The sequence below is a fragment of the Musca autumnalis genome, unplaced genomic scaffold (assembly GCF_047663935.1).
Source record: "Musca autumnalis isolate F117 unplaced genomic scaffold, ASM4766393v1 scaffold_5, whole genome shotgun sequence".
NCBI classification, from domain to species: Eukaryota; Metazoa; Arthropoda; class Insecta; order Diptera; family Muscidae; genus Musca; species Musca autumnalis.
The window spans coordinates 26,470,742-26,490,301 of NW_027412088.1; the positions used below are offsets into that span (position 1 = coordinate 26,470,742).

A 19,560-nucleotide genomic window follows, 5' to 3' on the forward strand; every position below is an offset into this window, starting at 1 on the left:
CATTTGATATTGCATGAACTCATGTACGGTACTCTTGAAGCACCTTAAAATTTATGGTTCTTACACCTGGGAAATTTTTGCGGATTCTGAAACTAAAATGTTCACAGATGAGAAAAATAAAAAAATAGCCGGAGCGCTTTTTAAATAAATTGTGATTCAAGTTGGGCTTTCACGATTTTGCTTTGAAACCGCAAGTCCTATCGAAATGGGACTAAAGAAAATGTTGTAGCTATGAAAATTCTCTAAAAGATGATAAATTCGTAGTTTTTACCATTATTAAGATATACAGCTGTGTTCAAAATAATAGGAGTGCCCATACACAAAATGGAATGGCCCAAAAAACATGTTTAAATTTCTCCATTTTCGTTAATTCTGCATTTGTTTAACATTGTTGACATCCCAACTGTTAATTCATTAACAGAAATGTGGCAATATGTTTTAAATTATTTACTGTTTACACCAACATTATAAATCGTCTTAAAAATTATTGTTCAAAAAAATAGGAGTGTGGAAGAGAAAAGAGAATAAAACAATTTTTATTTGATGTTAGGGCCAGAATTGACAATATTTTAGTTATTAGTAGTGAATTTAATAGATTTGAATGCTGTTTGAAAACAAAAAAAGCTTTTGGATGTGGCCACAATCAGGATATTTTCTTTGCAGCTATTTTCCTCTAATTTGAGCATTTATTGGGAAATCGATGGATTTTAAAAACAAAACCTTTGTTGATTAGAGTTGTTTAACACTCTAGCTGTTACCTCGAGCAAAACATAATGATTGGTTCCCCATAAAATTGTGTATTTTGATCCTTGAGCCAAGCTTTAGCCAGTTTCCAATAGACTTTTATGTAAGGATTGACCAAAAAAGCGCATCTATAAGGCAACAATAATGTTTTAAGGTCCTTAGCATCTTAACTACACGCAGAACAATTATTTTGCTTATATTTGAAAAATTGGATGATTGGCAGATATGAGCCATTTTCTACACGCTTTGTTAAAAAGCTAATTTTAAGGAAATACTTCTGAAGTTGCCCTGCGAATATGTTTATTAGCTTTTGCATCGTATAAAATACAATTTTCTATGAGAACTAATCGAAATTAAGTACTTTTGATCAAAAAACGTGAATTTATGTAGAAAAATATAGTGCGGTGTATACCAACCATATAGTAGTCAAAGCCGATTACCACAAAATGGTGTAAAACTAATTTCAACCGTTCACGCTTTAAAATATTTTTGGAATAGAAGTGAAATTGATTGTGTACATAAAGCTAACATCCTGAGGACCTCATAATTTCATTCGGTCGAGGAATAAATGATTTATAAATGCACTGTTTTGGCCGATCCTTTCATAAAGGATTAATGGAAACTGGCTAAAATTTGGTTCATGGTTCAAAATACTCCAATTTATGGGATACAAATCATTATGTTTTGTTTGTGTTAATAGTCAGAGTGTTAAACAAGTCTAAGCAATAAAGGTTTTGTGTATAAAATCCACTGAATTCCCCAATAAGAGCTTAATTGATTGGAAAAGTCGCCACAAGGACAATAGCATGTTTTTAGATACTAAAAATATTTTTATTGTCCTTTTTCTTCAACACTCCTATTTTTTTGAACAAAAAATTTTAAGACGATTTATAATGTCGGTGTAAACAGTACATAATTTAATAAAAATTGCCACATTTCTGTTAATGAAATAACAGTTGGAATGTCGACAATGTTAACCAAAGACAAAATAAGCCAAAATGAAGAAGTTTAACCATGTTTTTTTGGACCATTCCCTTTTGTGTAAGGGCACTCCTATTATTTTGAACGCAACTGTACATATGTATAAGTTCAAATTGGGACAATGCATTTGCTGTACCGCTACCTTATAAAACAATGTTATACATGGTGCGCCTTAACAAACTTTAAGTCAAAACCGCTTATACCTGGAACGTTTTTGTGGATTTTGAAACAGCAATGTTCATAGGTAAGAAAAATCCAAAAAACGAGAAAAAATCGCTAGAGGGATTTTTAAATAATTCGCGCTCAAAGTTATCACGATTTTGCTTGGAAACTGCAAATGGGACTAAAGAAAATGATGTAGCAGTGGAAATTCTGTACAAGATTGACCTGCATAATATTTTCGTAGGTTTTACCGTTTTTGCTTGGAAACCACAAGTCCTACCGAAACGGTTTTAGGTTTTACCGTTCTTGAGATATAGAAGCTCAGATAAATCATTCAGATTTTTTCTCAGGTCTTCAGGATTTTGCAAGTCCTATCGGAATGGGACTAAAGAAAATGTTGTTGCTGTGAAAATTCTATATCTCAAAAACGGTAAAACCTACCGTTTCGGTAGGACTTGTGGTTTCCAAGCAAAATCGTGAACACCTAAAAATCCCCTTAAAAATGCCGACTTGAAAGGCGCTTTATTTAAAAAGCGAATTCAAGTCGAATCTTGGATCTATGCTCAGGAGCCCGAAACAAAACAGGAATCGAAAGCGAGGCAAATCCTACGAAAGTTGTTCATGTTAGAATCAATTCGAATCAAATGGTCGCCTATTTCTTCGGCAAAATTGGCCGTGTGGCGACTATACCGCTTGAGAAATATAGGACAGTTAATTCTATGTGGTACACTACAATTTGTTTGCCTGAAGTCTCCTAAGAAATTCGAAAAACTAACAAGAGAAGACGACCATTGTTAGGCCAGATACTTATTGTTCAACCCTCGTAGTATGGTGCCTGAAACCGTGTGTGCCTGTCTACAAAACCGAAAGTTGCGTGTTCACCGTTACGGTTCACGTAGGAACAGGCGAATTTTATAATAAAAAATAATGAATGTCTTGGTGAGGGTTGTGCGTGTAGAAGAAAGAGATTTTTTAAACTCGGATCTATTTTTAATGTACAGTACACTTAAAGAGATAAGGGTGTGGTGGGGGTGTTCTCACCAAGAATAGAATAAAACGAAATAAGATTTTTTATTGCTACATGTGGTATGTCTGAGACAGATTACTGGATGTAATCTATGCTGCAAACTGATAAGCATTTTTAGCGAGTTTGCTTGCCACACATAAGATAGCAAAGTGTGTCTACGACCTCTTCATAAGACTGTATGACAGATGCGTTCGTACACATTTGTGCAAGGTTAAATAAAACAGTGCATAGAAACATTCGAAACAGAAAGACGTCTTGCTCTTTCGAGGAATTCGGATCCCGGTTTAACATTGCCTCAAAGGGAGGAAATTGGGTCAACAAAAGAAGTGTGGTGAAGTCTTAATACATTCAGCATACTGCGTCAAATGGAAGAGCGTAGAAAGACTTCTTGTTCTCATCAACTGGGCTATTAAAGAGATCAATGAAACCCAGACTGAGGAGTACAATGATGATGTTTATATGTACGTGTTATATGTACGAAATGGTAAACGAGAAAATCCTCCAATTGTTTACCAAGAAAGAGTAAGTGGTACCAGTAGTGAAAAGTCCTGTGTGCAGCTGAAGAAGCTAGGTCAGCCAAGAAAGAATAACTAGCGGCTAACCTAGAGGCAGAACGCAAAGTCAACCTTTTGAGGTCAGAAACGCTTAAATTAAATCAAGAATTGACTAACTCAGAGAGAGAGAGAGTGAGCGACATTTAGCGGTAACGAACCTTGACGTATTGGCTGCAAAGCTAGCGGCAAATGAAAATGCTGGGATTAAAATCAGATGTTAGGAGGCTGAAAATATGCTGCTAACAAAAGAGGCATCAATTTCGAAGGTTTATCCAGAAACCAGGAAAGAAGAGGAATATTGGGTTAGGTAAGTACAAAGAACAGGAAGAAAGAAGTCTCACAAGATGATGAATGGTCGAACCATATTAAATTGGATAATAAATAATCTTCGGGTATAGGTGGTTGCAATGAAAGTCAACATGGAAAAATATGAATAAGCTGTCCAGATTCAGCCTGGATGATAAGCCGGCAGACAAATGTGGTTCAAGTTCAAGAGTAACTGTCTAGAGAGATGGATGCGTCACATTGGTGCGGTTACCTTGTTGTCTTTTAATATTAATGTATTCATTCATAATTTCTCGATTTTTTATATTTATAATTTCAATATTTTAAAATGTCTTTGTGAGGTTGGCGCTTGTGGAGGAAAGAGATTAATTTGTTAAACGGGGATCTTTTTGTAATATACAGTCCATTTAAAGAGATAACGGTGTGGTGGGGAGCTTCTCACTAAGAATAGAATAAAGCAAGATAAGACTTTGCATTGCTACACGTGGTATGTCTGAGATAGATTACTATGCAGATGTAATCTATGCTGCAGACTGATAAGTATATGTAGCGAGTTTGCTTGCCACCCATAAGATAACAAAGTGTGTCTACGACCTCTCCATAGGATTGTATGGTAGATGCATTCGTACACATATGTGCACTCTATCTTTCTCTTCTACACACTAGTCTAAGGTAGGTAAAGTCATATTGTAATGCTTATTTCTTAAGAATATTTTAAAATTAAATAAAACAGTGCACGGAAAGCACTCGAAACAGAAAGACATCTTGTTCTTTCTAGGAACACGGATCCCGGTTTAACATTGGTCCGTCGATCCGGATCGGCAAAATAATACTTAATACATTCACCCTGCTGAGTCAAATGGAGACGGCGGCAAAAGATGTAGTGGAGAGACTTCTTGTTCTAATCAACTGGGCTATTGAGGAGATCAATGAAACCCAGAAACCCAGTCCTTTATTTCAGAAGTGAGGAGTATAATGATGACATTTATGTCATATGGATATGCAGAGGGCTGCAGCATCGAAACTGGCAGCAATAGAAGTCCTGTGTGCAGCTGAAGAAGCTAGGTCAGCCAAGGAAGAATTACTAGCGGCTAACCAAGAGTCACGGAAATCCCGGCTCTACGACCTCTCCATAAGATTGTATGACAGATGCGTTCTACACATATATGCACTCTCTCTTTCTCTTCTACACACTAGTCTAAGTTAGGTTAAGTCATATTGAAATACTTAGTTCTTAAGCATATTTTAAGATTAAATAAAATTAAAGCGTTCGAAACAGAAATACGTCTTGTTCTTTTTAGGAAATTGGATCCCGATTTAAAAATTACGTTACGAAGACTTCGTAAACCATGTAAATTAGAGGAGTTGTTATAAATGGGCTTAGGTAATTTACTAAATTATTCAGCTTAAGTTACGGCGTAAAGTTCTTTGTTTCAGACGCTCGCTTAAAATATAAGCTTTTTCTAATTTTTTAATACATTTTTGCTCCAAAATTAGCCGAAAGCCTCGTCTATAAAGACGACCTAAAGCTCGTCTCTAAAAACACCCTTTGGAAGGCCTTTAGATCGTCTATAAAGACTACCTCTTCCGTTCGTTTGTCTATTAAGTCTGCGTTCTACAGACCTAAATTAAATGTTGGCATATAATTTTTGCATTTAGAACTTACCTGTTATATAAATTAAACTTAAATTGTATAAAGCATTGTAGTTCAATGGCGACAACCATATTGCTTTTCGTAACGAAGAAATTCCCTAGAAGTATAAATTAATAAAATTAATGTTTTCATGTATGTATACATATAGTCAGATCATTCATTGAAAGTGACAGATGCTCATTAAATGACAATAATCATAACTAATTGGACACTAATTAAAAATTAATTATGTATATAAATACATATGTAAATATATTAACGTATATTTGTGTATTGTATGCACATTTCACATGAAAAATACCATATAATCTATCTGTCAGATTCATTGTTCGTTATGTGATTTAAGCCTTTCATCTTACCACAATTAATTTCTGCTTTTTGAAAAAACACAATCCAATATTATTCCAGAGTTCCGCAATATCCGATTGAATCGCTGCAATCTCTTTGTATTTTCCCAATGCCGTATCAATGTCATTGCGTGACTGATTTCCAAAAGACAAAAGAAAACCAACCATCCAGCAATATTAAATTAGATACAAACATATTTCAAAAATACATTATTATGTTGGGTTTTCGGCAAACTTACCTGCAATATGGCACCGAATGCCATAAGTCCTCGTAAACAATTTCTATCGAATTGTATTACTTCCAGTAGGCGGTCGAATGCTTTTTGAGTTTCATTCAGTTTTAAATATAAAATTCCAATTTCCGTTAAAACGTCCGTATTTTCCGGCGATAATCTGCATAGGGGGGAGACAGATGGCAGGTGGGAGAGGGAGTAATGCAACATATGTTTTTGTATTTAACATTTAATAAAAAGAAACATCAACTTATGTAGGTTCATGTACCATATGTGTGTATGTAGGTTCATGTAAGAATAATCTTATAATCTTTACGCTTGAAAAGAAAAATGTCTTACAGTGAACTTCAATTTACAAAGAAAGATTTCAATGGGAACTCAATATTAGTCAAAGAGACTTGTAAAAAGGGGTAACACACATCTTCATCATACATAACGTGGGTGGGTGGAAGACATAAAACATATGTACATGCATATGTATGTTGTTAGCAAAATGAGTATCCGACATTCAATATTGAAATGTACCGGAACTGAATGATTATTGCAAAATTCAACAAGTATCAACAAATAAAACTGCTCTGCAATCATTAGATCTATGTGTGTGATAACAGGTGGTGAGTAGAAGGGAGGAGGAGTTAAAACGAATCACTTGGTCTTACTGTGAAAACAGTCTCCCACCCAATACCTACGCATACATTTAGCAACATTTAACACCAACACAAATCAATTCACTTAATTATATACGCCTTAGATTTCAACACTGTGAACTTACAACAAACACGATTCCAACACCTCAATTGCCTTGTGATATTGTTTTTCTTTACGCAAAATTTCCGCCAAACGTTGAAAACTTTCAATTTTCTTGCCAGTTTGTACAGCCTTTTGGAAATAAACTTTGGCTTCCTGTTCCTCCTTCTGTGCCATTTCCATTTCATTGCGTGAGGCGGCGGAGCGCAACAGCAGTTCACCTATAAAATGGAAAATTTCATGATCCAAACGTGTCGATAGTTCTTCGGCATCACGAAAGATGGCCAGTGATTGATTGTAACGACCCATGGAAAAACTGAAAAGTGTAAAAGAAATATGGTTTATTTTGTCATTCAAATTCGTTATCACATGTGTAGAAATTACAGTGGCTCCAAATAGGAAAAAATTGCAATGTTAGGTGTTGTCCTACTCCGCATTGAAATGTCTCATTTTTTGTGTCCTCCTTAATACATTAACAGACGCTGTTAATACATTCACAGACGCTTTTAATACATTCAGAGACGCTGTTAATACATTCACAGACGCCGTTAATACATTCACAGACGCTGTTAATACATTAACAGACGCTGTTAATACATTCACAGACGCTGTTAATACATTCACGGACGCTGTTAATACATTAACAAACGCTTTTAATACATTCACAGACGCTGGTAATACATTCACAGACGCCGTTATTACATTCACAGACGCTGTTAATACATTAGCAGACGCTGTTAATACATTCACAGACGCTGTTAATACATTTACAGACGCTGTTAATACATTCACAGACGCCGTTAATACATTCACAGACGCTGTTAATACATTAACAGACGCTGTTAATACATTAACAGACGCTGTTAATACATTCACAGACGCTGTTAATACATTCACAGACGCTGTTAATACATTAACAGACGCTTTTAATACATTCACAGACGCTGGTAATACATTCACAGACGCCGTTATTACATTCACAGACGCTGTTAGTACATTAACAGACGCTGTTAATACATTAACAGACGCTGTTAATACATTAACAGACGCTGTTAATACATTAACAGACGCTGTTAATACATTCACAGACGCTGTTAATACATTAACAGACGCTGTTAATACATTAACAGACGCTGTTAATACATTAACAGACGCTGTTAATACATTAACAGACGCTGCTAATACATTCACAGACGCTGTTAATATATTAACAGACGCTGTTAATACATTCACAGACGCTGTTAATACATTAACAGACGCTGTTAATACATTAACAGACGCTGTTAATACATTAACAGACGCTGTTAATACATTAACAGACGCTGTTAATACATTAACAGACGCTGTTAATACATTAACAGACGCTGTTAATACATTAACAGACGCTGTTAATACATTAACAGACGCTGTTAATACATTCACAGACGCTGTTAATACATTTACAGACGCTGTTAATACATCAACAGAAGCTGTTAATACATTAACAGACGCTGTTAATACATTAACAGACGCTGTTAATACATTAACAGACGCTGTTAATACATTCACAGACGCTGTTAATACATTAACAGACGCTGTTAATACATTAACAGACGCTGTTAATACATTCACAGACGCTGTTAATACATTAACAGACGCTGTTAATACATTAACAGACGCTGTTAATACATTAACAGACGCTGTTAATACATTCACAGACGCTGTTAATACATTAACAGACGCTGTTAATACATTCACAGACGCTGTTAATACATTTACAGAGGCTGTTAATACATTAACAGACGCTGTTAATACATTCACAGACGCTGTTAATACATTAACAGACGCTGTTGATACATTAACAGACGCTGTTAATACATTAAAATACACTGTTAATACATTAACAGGCGCGTTAATACATTAACAGACGCTCTTAATACATTAACAGACGCTGTTAATACATTAACAGACGCTGTTAATACATTAACAAACGCTGTTAATACATTAACAGACGCTGTTAATACATTAACAGGCGCGTTAATACATTAACAGACGCTGTTAATACATTAACAGACGCTGTTAATACATTAACAGACGCCGTTAATACATTAACAGACGCTCGTAATACATTAACAGACGCTGTTAATACATTAACAGACGCAGTTAATACATTCACAGACGCTGTTAATACATTCGCAGACGCTGTTAATACATTAACAGACGCTGTTAATACATTAACAGACGCTGTTAATACATTAACAGACGCTGTTAATACATTCACAGACGCTGTTAATACATTCACAGACGCTGTTAATACATTAACAGACGCTGTTAATACATTAACAGACGCTGTTAATACATTAACAGACGCTGTTAATACATTAACAGACGCTGTTGATACATTAACAGACGCGGTTAATACGTTAACAGACGCGGTTAATACATTAACAGACGCTGTTAATACATTCACATACGCTGCTAATACATGCACAGACGCGGTTAATACATTAACAGACGCTGTTGATACATTAACAGACGCGGTTAATACATGCACAGACGCGGTTAATACATTAGCAGACGCTGTTAATACATTAACAGACGCTGTTAATACATTAACAGACGCTGATAATACATTAACAGACGCTGTTAATACATTAACAGACACTGTTAATACATTATCAGACACTTTTAATACATTAACGCACGCTGTTAATACATTAACATATGCTGTTAATATATTAACAGCAATAACAGTCGCTGCTAAAAAATTAACAATCGCTGTTAACACATTAACAGTCGCTGTTAATACATTCACAGATGCTGTTAATACATTAACAGACGCTGCTAATACATTAAAAGACGATGTTAATACATTAACATACGCTGTTAAGCCATTCACAGACGCTGTTAATACATTAACAGACGCTGTTAATACATTAACAGACGCTGTTAATACATTAGCAGACGCTGTTAATACATTAACAGACGCGGTTAATACATTAACAGACGCTGTTAATACATTAACAGACGCTGTTAATACATTAACAGACGCTGTTAATACATTAACAGACGCTGTTAATACATTATCAGACACTTTTAATACATTAACGCACGCTGTTAATACAATAACAGACGCTGTTAATATATTAACAGCAATAACAGTCGCTGCTAAAAAATTAACAATCGCAGTTAACACATTAACAGTCGCTGTTAATACATTCACAGACGCTGTTAATACATTAACAGACGCTGTTAATACATTAAAAGACGATGTTAATACATTAACATACGCTGTTAAGACATTCACAGACGCTGTTAATACATTAACAGACGCTGTTAATACATTAACAGACGCTGTTAATACATTAACAGACGCTGTTAATACATTAACAGACGCTGTTAATAAATTAACATACGCTGTTAATACATTAACAGACGCTGTTAATACATTAAAAGACGATGTTAATACATTAACATACGCTGTTAACACATTAACAGACGCAGTTAATACATTCACAGACGCTGTTAATACATTAACAGACGCTGTTAATACATTAACAGACGCTGCTAATACATTAACAGACGCTGTTAATACATTAACAGACGCTGCTAATACATTAACAGACGCGGTTAATACATTAACAGACGCGGTTAATACATTAACAGACGCTGTTAATAAATTAACAGACGCTGTTAATACATTAACAGACGCTGTTAATATATTAACAGACGCTGTTAATACATTCACATACGCTGCTAATACATGCACAGACGAGGTTAATACATTAACAGACGCTGTTAATACATTAACAGACGCAGTTAATACATTAACAGACGCTGTTAATACATGCACAGACGCGGTTAATACATTAGCAGACGCTGTTAATACATTAACAGACGCTGTTAATACATTAACAGACGCTGTTAATACATTCACAGACGCTGTTAATACATTCACAGGCGCTGTTAATACATTAACAGGCGCGTTAATACAGTCACAGATGCGTTAATACATTCACAGATGCTGTTAATACATTAACAGGCGCGTTAATACATTAACAGACGCTGTTAATACATTAACAGACGCTGTTAATACATTAACAGACGCTGTTAATACATTCACAGGCGCTGTTAATACATTAACAGGCGCTGTTAATACATTAACAGGCGCGTTAATACAGTCACAGATGCGTTAATACATTCACAGATGCTGTTAATACATTAACAGGCGCGTTAATACATTAACAGACGCTGTTAATACATTAACAGACGCTGTTAATACATTCACAGACGCTGTTAATACATTAACAGACGCTGATATACATTAACAGACGCTGTTAATACATTAACAGACGCTGCTAATACATTAACAGACGCTGTTAATACATTAACAGGCGCGTTAATACATTCACAGATGCGTTAATACATTCACAGATGCTGTTAATACATTAACAGACGCTGTAAATACATTAACAGACGCTGTTAATACATTCCCAGAGTTAACACATTAACAGACGCTGTTAATACATTAACAGTCTCTGTTAATATATTAACAGCAATAACAGTCCCTTTTTAAACATTAACAATCGCTATTAACACATTAACAGCCGCTGTTAAATTATTAACAGTCTCTGTTAATATATTAACAGCAGTAACATTCCCTTTTTAAACATTAACAATCGCTATTAACACATTAACAGCCGCTGTTAATTTATTAACAGTCGCTATTGATACATTAATAATCCTTTTAATGCATTAAAAGACTCTGTTAATACATTATCAGTCTATGTTATTAGATTAACAGCATTAACAGTCGCTGCTAAAATATTAACAATCGATGTTAACACATTAACATTCTCTGTTAATTAATTAACAGTCGCTGTTAATACATTAACAGTATCCTTTATTATATTAACAATCGCTATTAAAGTCTCTGTTAATACATTAACAGTCGCTGTTAATACATCAACAGACGCTGTTAATACATTAACAAACGCTGTTAATACATTAACAGACGCTGTTAATAACTTAACAGTTTCTGTTAACACCTTAGCAGTCGCTGTTAATCTATCAACAGTCTCTGTTAATACCTTAACAGTCAGTGTTAATAACTAAACAGTCTATGGTAAAACAATAACAATCTGTATGAGACTTTCCGCTAATTCTGGCAGGGGCGTCCTCATTGAACGTGTAAAACTTAGAGTTATCAATCTGCCCAGTTAGCGCTGGCCACAACTCATGATGAGTGTTAAAGTCCCCATAGACCAGTCGGTTATGGCCTTCCAAAATCAGGCTAATTTTGTACCTATAACCTAGAGTATAGCTGTTACTCGGCTGGATGCATACATTAAGCAACTCTACTTCAAGAGTCGCACACCTGACTACCACACCCATACATTTCATGTACGGGTCAGAAGAGCCAGGCTCAAGCCAGATAGTTCTGTATTGAACAGACTGGTGCAATAGGAAAGTTAATCCCCCACCTTCATTTCTGGTGGTTTATATCGGCACCTGTTAGCTTAGCTATCTTTAAGCTTCTCGAGGATGTCAGTGTTCACTTTATAGGAAAAAGTGAACAAAATAAGTTATGGTATTTGTCATATTAACCCAATCCCTGCGAAGGTTTTGTGAAAAAATGCATATTTTTTCACTTTATCCTGCTTTTAGGACAAAAATTGGAACCCGTATGACCGAAATATAGAAGCAAATAGGCAGCTGTAATGCTTTACTGTTAGAAAATACTAATATTAATATAAATATGTTCAATATGTGGATGTTTTCTTCCAAAAAGTAAAATAACACAAGTGGTTCCATATGGAACCACCGCAGTGATTGGGTTAAAGCCAGTTAGGACCGTTCATTGGTACCTTTCACCCTCTATACCAACCATAACATACTTTTGGTCCTAATTTCATATATGTATATATGCGTACATATGCATAAATAAATGAGTGAAAAAAACATTACTTGGAGCCACTTCATTCACACTCGTCAATCGATTTTTTTTGTTTTTGTTACTTACAGTGTTTTTCCAATTTCCTTATAAATTTCGATATTTTTAGCATTCAAATCCAATGCTTTTTGTAAATTACGCAAAGCTTCAATGTTGTTGCCTTCTTCGCGGTCAATTAAACCCTATTGAAAAGTAATTAGCTGTAGTTGTTGTTCACTGAGTTTCGACCCCTGGGCCACTTGGATTTCACATCATTTGCTTACCTTAACAAAGTACAAGTACTCCGGATTTAAGTGACGATATAGCTCACGTTCAATCAATCTCTTGCAGCGTACAAAATCTCGACGAGCAAAATAGATGTGTAACAGCCAATCGATATTGGTTCCGGCCGACATGGTTGGTACTAAGCAAAACATACACACAAATACAAAATCTTGTTACAGATACAGACATCATTGATTGTTAGATTGCTGAGAGTGCAGCCGAACGGGGACAGTATCTGGTTTTTGTGTACTTACTGGTCTTAACAACTTCCAGAGTGGGTAAAACTATTGTACGTCCATTACAAATGACTTCATTAATTGGCTCCATTGACTAACACTCACTACTGTGGCAGCTTTTAATCAAATTGCAAGTGTTCAGCTGCTGCTTCTTCTACTTTTTTATTTGTTTTGCTAGGGAGTTCGATTTTATTTGCTCTCCTTTTTATATTTTTTTCTTTTGTGTAGTGTCTGACACGTCCTGAAATAATTTTTTCGCTACATTTTTTCCTTTTTTCCGTGTTGCTATAGCAACTCCTACCCTCTGTATTGTGAGGTAGTCGTTCAAAATATTTGACAATGGTGACTGACGGTTGCAAAGTCTGTCAGTTTTGTTGTTGCTATGGTGTTTATAATTCTTACAAAATATCAAATATTTTGTTTTGCCTCACTTTTTTATTCCATCTGATTCGAATTCAATCACGTTCGAATTATTACCAAACTCCGGTTAATGTAGATTAGGACGGCCCAAAATATTACAAAATTTTTTTTTTTTTGAAACGTCTACCCCCTACATTTTTTCCATGTGACCCAAAAACCTTGTATATGAAATTTTATGGCGATCGTTTAACGTTAACCCATGCCCACAAAGGGATCTTTGTTTCGGTAGTAATCGCTCAACAGGCCACAAATATTTTGCAATCGATGAAAAAATTTAAATATTAGCTATATAATGGGGACCAAATTAACAGATCGCCATAACATTTCACATATAAGGTTTTTGGATCAAATGGAAAAAATTTACATTAGCGATTTTGGCTCTTTAGCGATTTTTACGCAACATTGAAGAAATGGATAAAAACGGGTGCCACCGTGGTGCAATGGTATGCGCACTTGCCTTACACGCTAAAGGTCGTGGTGGTTTTAAACACAACTTGGCTGTAGCGATTTGTACGAGGGCGGCTCGGAAACTTCATAATCTATCAATGAAAGAGAATAATTAGTTTTTCAAAAATATTTTTATTTTTCAATACAATCTCCTGAAACTTTAATACACTTAGTCCAACGCTTTTCTAGCAATTCTATGCCTTGATTAAATAATTTTTCCTCAAGGTCTTCAAAATAGTGGTTTACAACTGTAATTGCATCATTTGAGGTAAAACGCTAGCCAGCAAGGATTTTTTTTAGATTTGGGAACAAGTAAAAGTCACTGGGAGCTAAAGCAGGAAAATAAGGTGGGTGGTCAAGCAACTCGTACGTTAATTCGTTGATTTTAGCCATTGTTAAAACACTCTTGTGCGCTGGTGCGTTGTCTTGATGAAAAATTATTTTTTTGTGTTGTAAGCCAGGATGTTTTTCTCGAGTTTGTACATTTAATTGATCCAAAAGGTTGCAATAGTACTCTGAATTTATTGTTTTACCCTTTTGCAGATTTTTTTCCCTTTATTATTCCAGTTGGGAACATAGGGCTTCTACAAGATTGTTCCAACTTATTCTATCGTTACATAATATTTTGATATCATCTAAAGTTGTGTTTGCTTTCTTCAGCTCATTGAGTATGGTTCTGCGCCATGTAATTTTTGGGCGGCCAGGGCGTCTGCTTCCTTGTGGTTTCCATTCCAAAGCCATCCTGGAAATGCTATTGTGTGGTTTTCGCAACGTATGCCCTATCCATTTCCATTTTCTCCTTGCAATCTGCCGGGCGATTGGTTCTTCATTTGCCATCTGGTATAGTGCAGGGTTTGAGATTTTGTTGGGCCAAAATATTTTGCTTATTATCCGGAGGCATTTGTTGACGAATACCTGGAGTTTTTGTGTTACGGGCCAAGTTTCGCTTCCGTAAAGCAATGTGGATTTCACACATGCATTAAACAAACGCAGTTTTGTTTTATACGATATTTGGTTTGATCGCCAAGTTTTGCTGAGTCTTCCGAATGCGGATCTAGCTTTCTTAAGTCTATTGTCAACATCCTCTTCTACACCATTTTCTAATGACATAGTAACCCCGAGGTAGCAAAAATTGTCTACATATTTTAAGGTTTTGTTTTTAATATTAAATGCGTTGTCGCTGGTGGTGTTTATTCGCATTGCCTCTGTTTTATCAATGTTTATTTCCAGTCCAGCTTTGTTTGCAAGCACAGTCATTTCGTCCAGTTTACTTTTCATATCGCTGAATTTATGGAACAAGAGTCATATATCGTCCGCGAAGTCCAGGTCTTAAAGGCGATTGTTGAAACCCCATACAATGCCACGTTTCTTTTCGCATATTTTAGTCATAACTTCATCGAGAACTACTGCAAATAAGAGAGGTGAGAGAGGGCATCCTTGTTTAACCCCTGCATTGGTATAAAAGGATTCGCTTTTTCTGCCTATGTGTAGAACACAAGTTTCTGAATTATAGTATAGGCCTTGGATTATTTTAATTAATTTCATAGGCACGCCTTTCGCTTTTAGTGCGTTCCAAATTTCAGACCTTCTTATCGAGTCAAAGGTTTTTTTGAAGTCTACGAAAACTAAATAAAGAGGTGTTCTCCATTCTAGCGTATGTTCAATAATTATTCGTAGAGTGTTTGTTTGGTCCAGGCAGCTTCTATGGGGGCGAAATCCGGCTTGTTCGTCTCTGAGTGTTTTTTCGATGGCTTGCAGTCTATCGTTTAATATGATTGCCATTATTTTGTAGATGGTGTTGAGTAGTGTGATACCTCTCCAGTTGTCACATTCAGATAGGTCATTTTTCTTGGGCATAAGGCCTTTGTTCCACGAGTTGGGTAATTGCTCGTTTATCCATACGTTTCGAATATGGGGATATAACATCTCTGCTGAAGTTGCTGGATTAGCTTGTAGGAGTTCTGGTGGGATTCCATCTTCACCTGGTGCCTTGTTTTTTTTTCAGTCTTAAAATGGCTTGTTTTATTTCGTTCGGATTTGGTGTTTCTGTGGATATTGAATTGTTTATGTGGTGCTCCATTAACGGTTCTGGGTTCGATAGATTATCTTCGTTTACGTTGCTTATAAACTCAAAGTGTTGTTTCCATCGGTGCGTTTGTTCCTCAACTTGGGTAATGGGTTGGCCGTTTTTATCTTTCACAATGTGATCACAATTTCTATTTTGATTACTTAGTCGCCCGATAAGTTTATGCAATTCCCTCATGTTGTTTGCTCCTGCAGCAGCTTCTGCATCATTGGCTATATTTTTAAAATAATTTTTTTTATCTTTTCTGGAAGATTTTTTCACAAATTTGGCTACAGTTTTGTATTTTTGTAACGCTTCATCACTGTCAAGTTTGCGCTTTTTCCATTCATTTCTTTCCTGTATAAGTTTCCACGTATCTTCTGATATCCATGCTTTTCGATTTTCCTTTTGTTTGTAACCGATTATGTCTCTTCCGATATCCTGTAGTGTTTTGCATGTGTCTTCCCATGATGTTCTTTCTACGCTTGATTGCGAATATTCTAAGATTTTTTGATCAACTAATCTTCTCTTTGTTTCATCTCTGAGTGATTGGAGATCCAGGCGCCTGATGCCTTCTGTTGAGCCAGCTTGGTGTATTTTCTTTAATTTGATCCTTATTGTTGCTACTAATAGCTCGTGATCGCTGTCCATATCGGCACCTCTTTTGGTGCGCACGTCTTCCAAGCTTCCTCTCCATTTTCGTCGAATACACATATGGTCTATTTGGTTATGCGTATTCCCGTTAGGTGATGTCCAGGTATATTTGTGTATTGTCTTATGTGGAAATATTGATCCACCAATGACTAAATCAAAAGTCTGACACGTTTCAATGAAACGATCTCCATTGCTATTTTTGAACCCATTCCATGTTTACCCATTATGTGTGAAAGGTTGTGGTTATCAGCGCCAATTTTTGCGTTGAAGTCCCCTGTTAGCATCATTATGTCGCGGTTTGGTGTTTTGCGTAAGGTTGCATATAGTTGCTCATAGAACTCATCTTTTTCTATATCCTCTGTGTCCTCTGTGGGGGCATAACATTGATGATAGTTAGATATTTTTTGATACTGGTATAGAACCGCGCTGTTATGATTCTGTCCGATACAGGATTCCATTCAGCAAGTGTCTTCCGTAGGTGTTTTGAAATTATGAATCCCACTCCGCTTTCCGCTCTTTTGTCTTTTCCACTATACAGCACAATATTACCATTTCCTGATATGAGGTCACTTTTTCCGCACCATCTCATTTCGCTTATACCCAGAATGTCGATGTTAAATTTTTTGATTTGGGCCTCCAGCTGAGCGAGCCTTGACGTTTCCCGTAGCGTCCTGACGTTCCATTGTCCTATTCGTAGAAGTGTTCGTATTCCAATATTCGTCATCAGGTTGGGATTATCATTTTCTCTTGTAGTTGTTTCGTTAATCGTTGAGTTTCAGATAAGTGGGTGATCAGCCCTCTGTATCCTATGATGGTGTTGGGGCTGCCAACTAAAGACACCATCCCGCCTTTAAGGTAAACACATTTGTATAGCGAATCGCTTGATCCAAAACAGACATCCGCTTTTCGCTGTACAATCGCCGTTTATTAGTTTTCTGTGCGCCGATTGTTCCTCGATGATTGCCGTACCGGTTGACTCAACCTCCGCCATCCAAAGATATTAAGGAGCCAGCTGCCACTCCTTAAGCTAGATTTTGGTCACCCCCAGGTATTTTATTTCCCTGGTACTCCACCTTTCGGCCAGAGCGTCCCCAATTCGCCAATGGGAGGGTCCCTATGGAGGATCTAGCTAACCCCACACGGGCTTTTGCAGATAGTCAATCAATAAAATACCTTTGAAGTCCCAAAAAACCGTGAATTGTTTTTGCCTTCTTTGGGGCACTTCCTCCAGCTTCAGTCCATTGTTTGGATTATTCTTTTGTCTCTGGAGTATAGTGGTGGATCCATGTCTCATCAACAGTTATGAAACGACGCTTAAAATTCATTTTATTTCGCTTAAAACGATCCAAACAAGCTTGAGAAATGTTCATTCTTATGCGTTTTTGATCGACTGTTAACAAATGCGGCACCCATCTTGCAGAAAGCTTTTTCATCTGTAGTTCTTCATGCAAAATTGAATGGACTCGATCATTTGAGATGCCCATGATATTAACAATTTCACGCACTTTTATTCGTCGATCATTTAATACCATATCATGCACTTTGGCTACAATTTCTGTTGTTGCTTGTACGACCACGTTTAAATTCAGCAACCCAATTTTTTACTGTTGCATATGAAGGAGCACTTTCACCTAACACATTCACCATATCACTATGAATTTCTTGTCCCGATAAACCTTTTTTTATGTAAATATTTAATGACAGCACGCATTTCTAATTTTTCCATTGTAAAAAAATTGCGGATGCGTCTTTTTTGAACACCTGTTTCTATATGAAGGAGTTGCTAGATCGAAACAAAATTTAACATGTGTTCATAACAGAGATGGAAGTTTCCAAAACACTTAACTTTTTTCTGTTTATTAACGCGCTTTTTGTGCTAGGCTAAGAAGTTTCCGAACTGCCCTCGTATTACGTCTCCATAGGAGACTTCTATAGAATATAATGTCTCCATTGGAGATTACTATACAATTGAATGTCTCCACAGGAGACTTCTATAGAATAGAACGTCTCCACAGGAGACTCCTATTGAATAGAACGTCTCCACAGGAGACTTCTATAGAATCGAACGTCTCCACAGGAGACTTCTATAGAATCGAACGTCTCCATAGCAGACTATAGAATAGAACGTCTCCATATGCTGCTACAACAACAGCTGCAATAGCTAGGGCTACTCTACAATCAGTAGCCACTAGCAGCGCGCGGCAGAGGTATCGGGAGAAAAGGAGAGATGAGAAACGTCTTTTCCGCAGGAAAAAGAGAGAAATTGAAAAGCGGTAGTGTCAAATTGAAAAACCGTAGAGATGTAAAGGAGCCAGAACGAAGTCCGAAAATTCTACCAAAGAGTCTAGCACATCCCCCTGCAGAGACCAGCAAGGTAATTTGGTAACAGATAAAGAGAGTGAATGTATACTGACCGGCCAAGATTAGGTAAGACAATATTAATCCGGCTGAAGAATAATAAAGCAGCAGGAGCCGATGGCTTAACAGCAGATCTGTTCGAAACCGGAGGCGCCAAGCTGATAAGGCATATGCCTCAGATAGTTAGCACCATCTTGCAGGAAGAAAGCATACCCCATGATTTGAATCTGAACATCTTAAGTCCCGTCCACAAGAAAGAAGATAAAGTTGTATTCTGTAACCATAGGGGCATAAGAACCCTCCTATTGCCCTATGGTCAACGAAATAATTGGGCCATACCAATGTGACAAGCCTCCAGTTGCCAGTTAGTCACAATGCGGCAAATCCTGGAGAAGTCGCAAGAAATGCAGATCAACACCTACCACCTTTTTTGTCGACTACCAGCCTACT

The 19,560-nt window shown here is 36.5% G+C and overlaps 2 protein-coding genes across 3 annotated transcripts in view; one reads left to right on the plus strand and one right to left on the minus strand.

The window, feature by feature from the left end:
* Positions 1 to 13,753, minus strand: part of BBS4 (Bardet-Biedl syndrome 4) — a 132,375-nt gene extending 118,622 nt beyond the window's left edge. The window contains exons 1-7 of the mRNA XM_073990071.1: positions 13,185 to 13,753; positions 12,930 to 13,069; positions 12,736 to 12,848; positions 6,760 to 7,050; positions 5,994 to 6,147; positions 5,767 to 5,889; positions 5,420 to 5,504 (exon numbers count right to left, since the gene is read on the minus strand). Of these exons, the coding sequence (XP_073846172.1) occupies positions 5,420 to 5,504; positions 5,767 to 5,889; positions 5,994 to 6,147; positions 6,760 to 7,050; positions 12,736 to 12,848; positions 12,930 to 13,069; positions 13,185 to 13,257 (979 nt within the window). The 5' untranslated portion in view covers positions 13,258 to 13,753. The remainder of the gene's footprint in view (positions 1 to 5,419; positions 5,505 to 5,766; positions 5,890 to 5,993; positions 6,148 to 6,759; positions 7,051 to 12,735; positions 12,849 to 12,929; positions 13,070 to 13,184) is intronic.
* Positions 1 to 19,560, plus strand: part of LOC141405572 (uncharacterized) — a 396,796-nt gene that overhangs the window by 229,479 nt on the left and 147,757 nt on the right. The gene's annotated exons all lie outside the window — the stretch shown is intronic.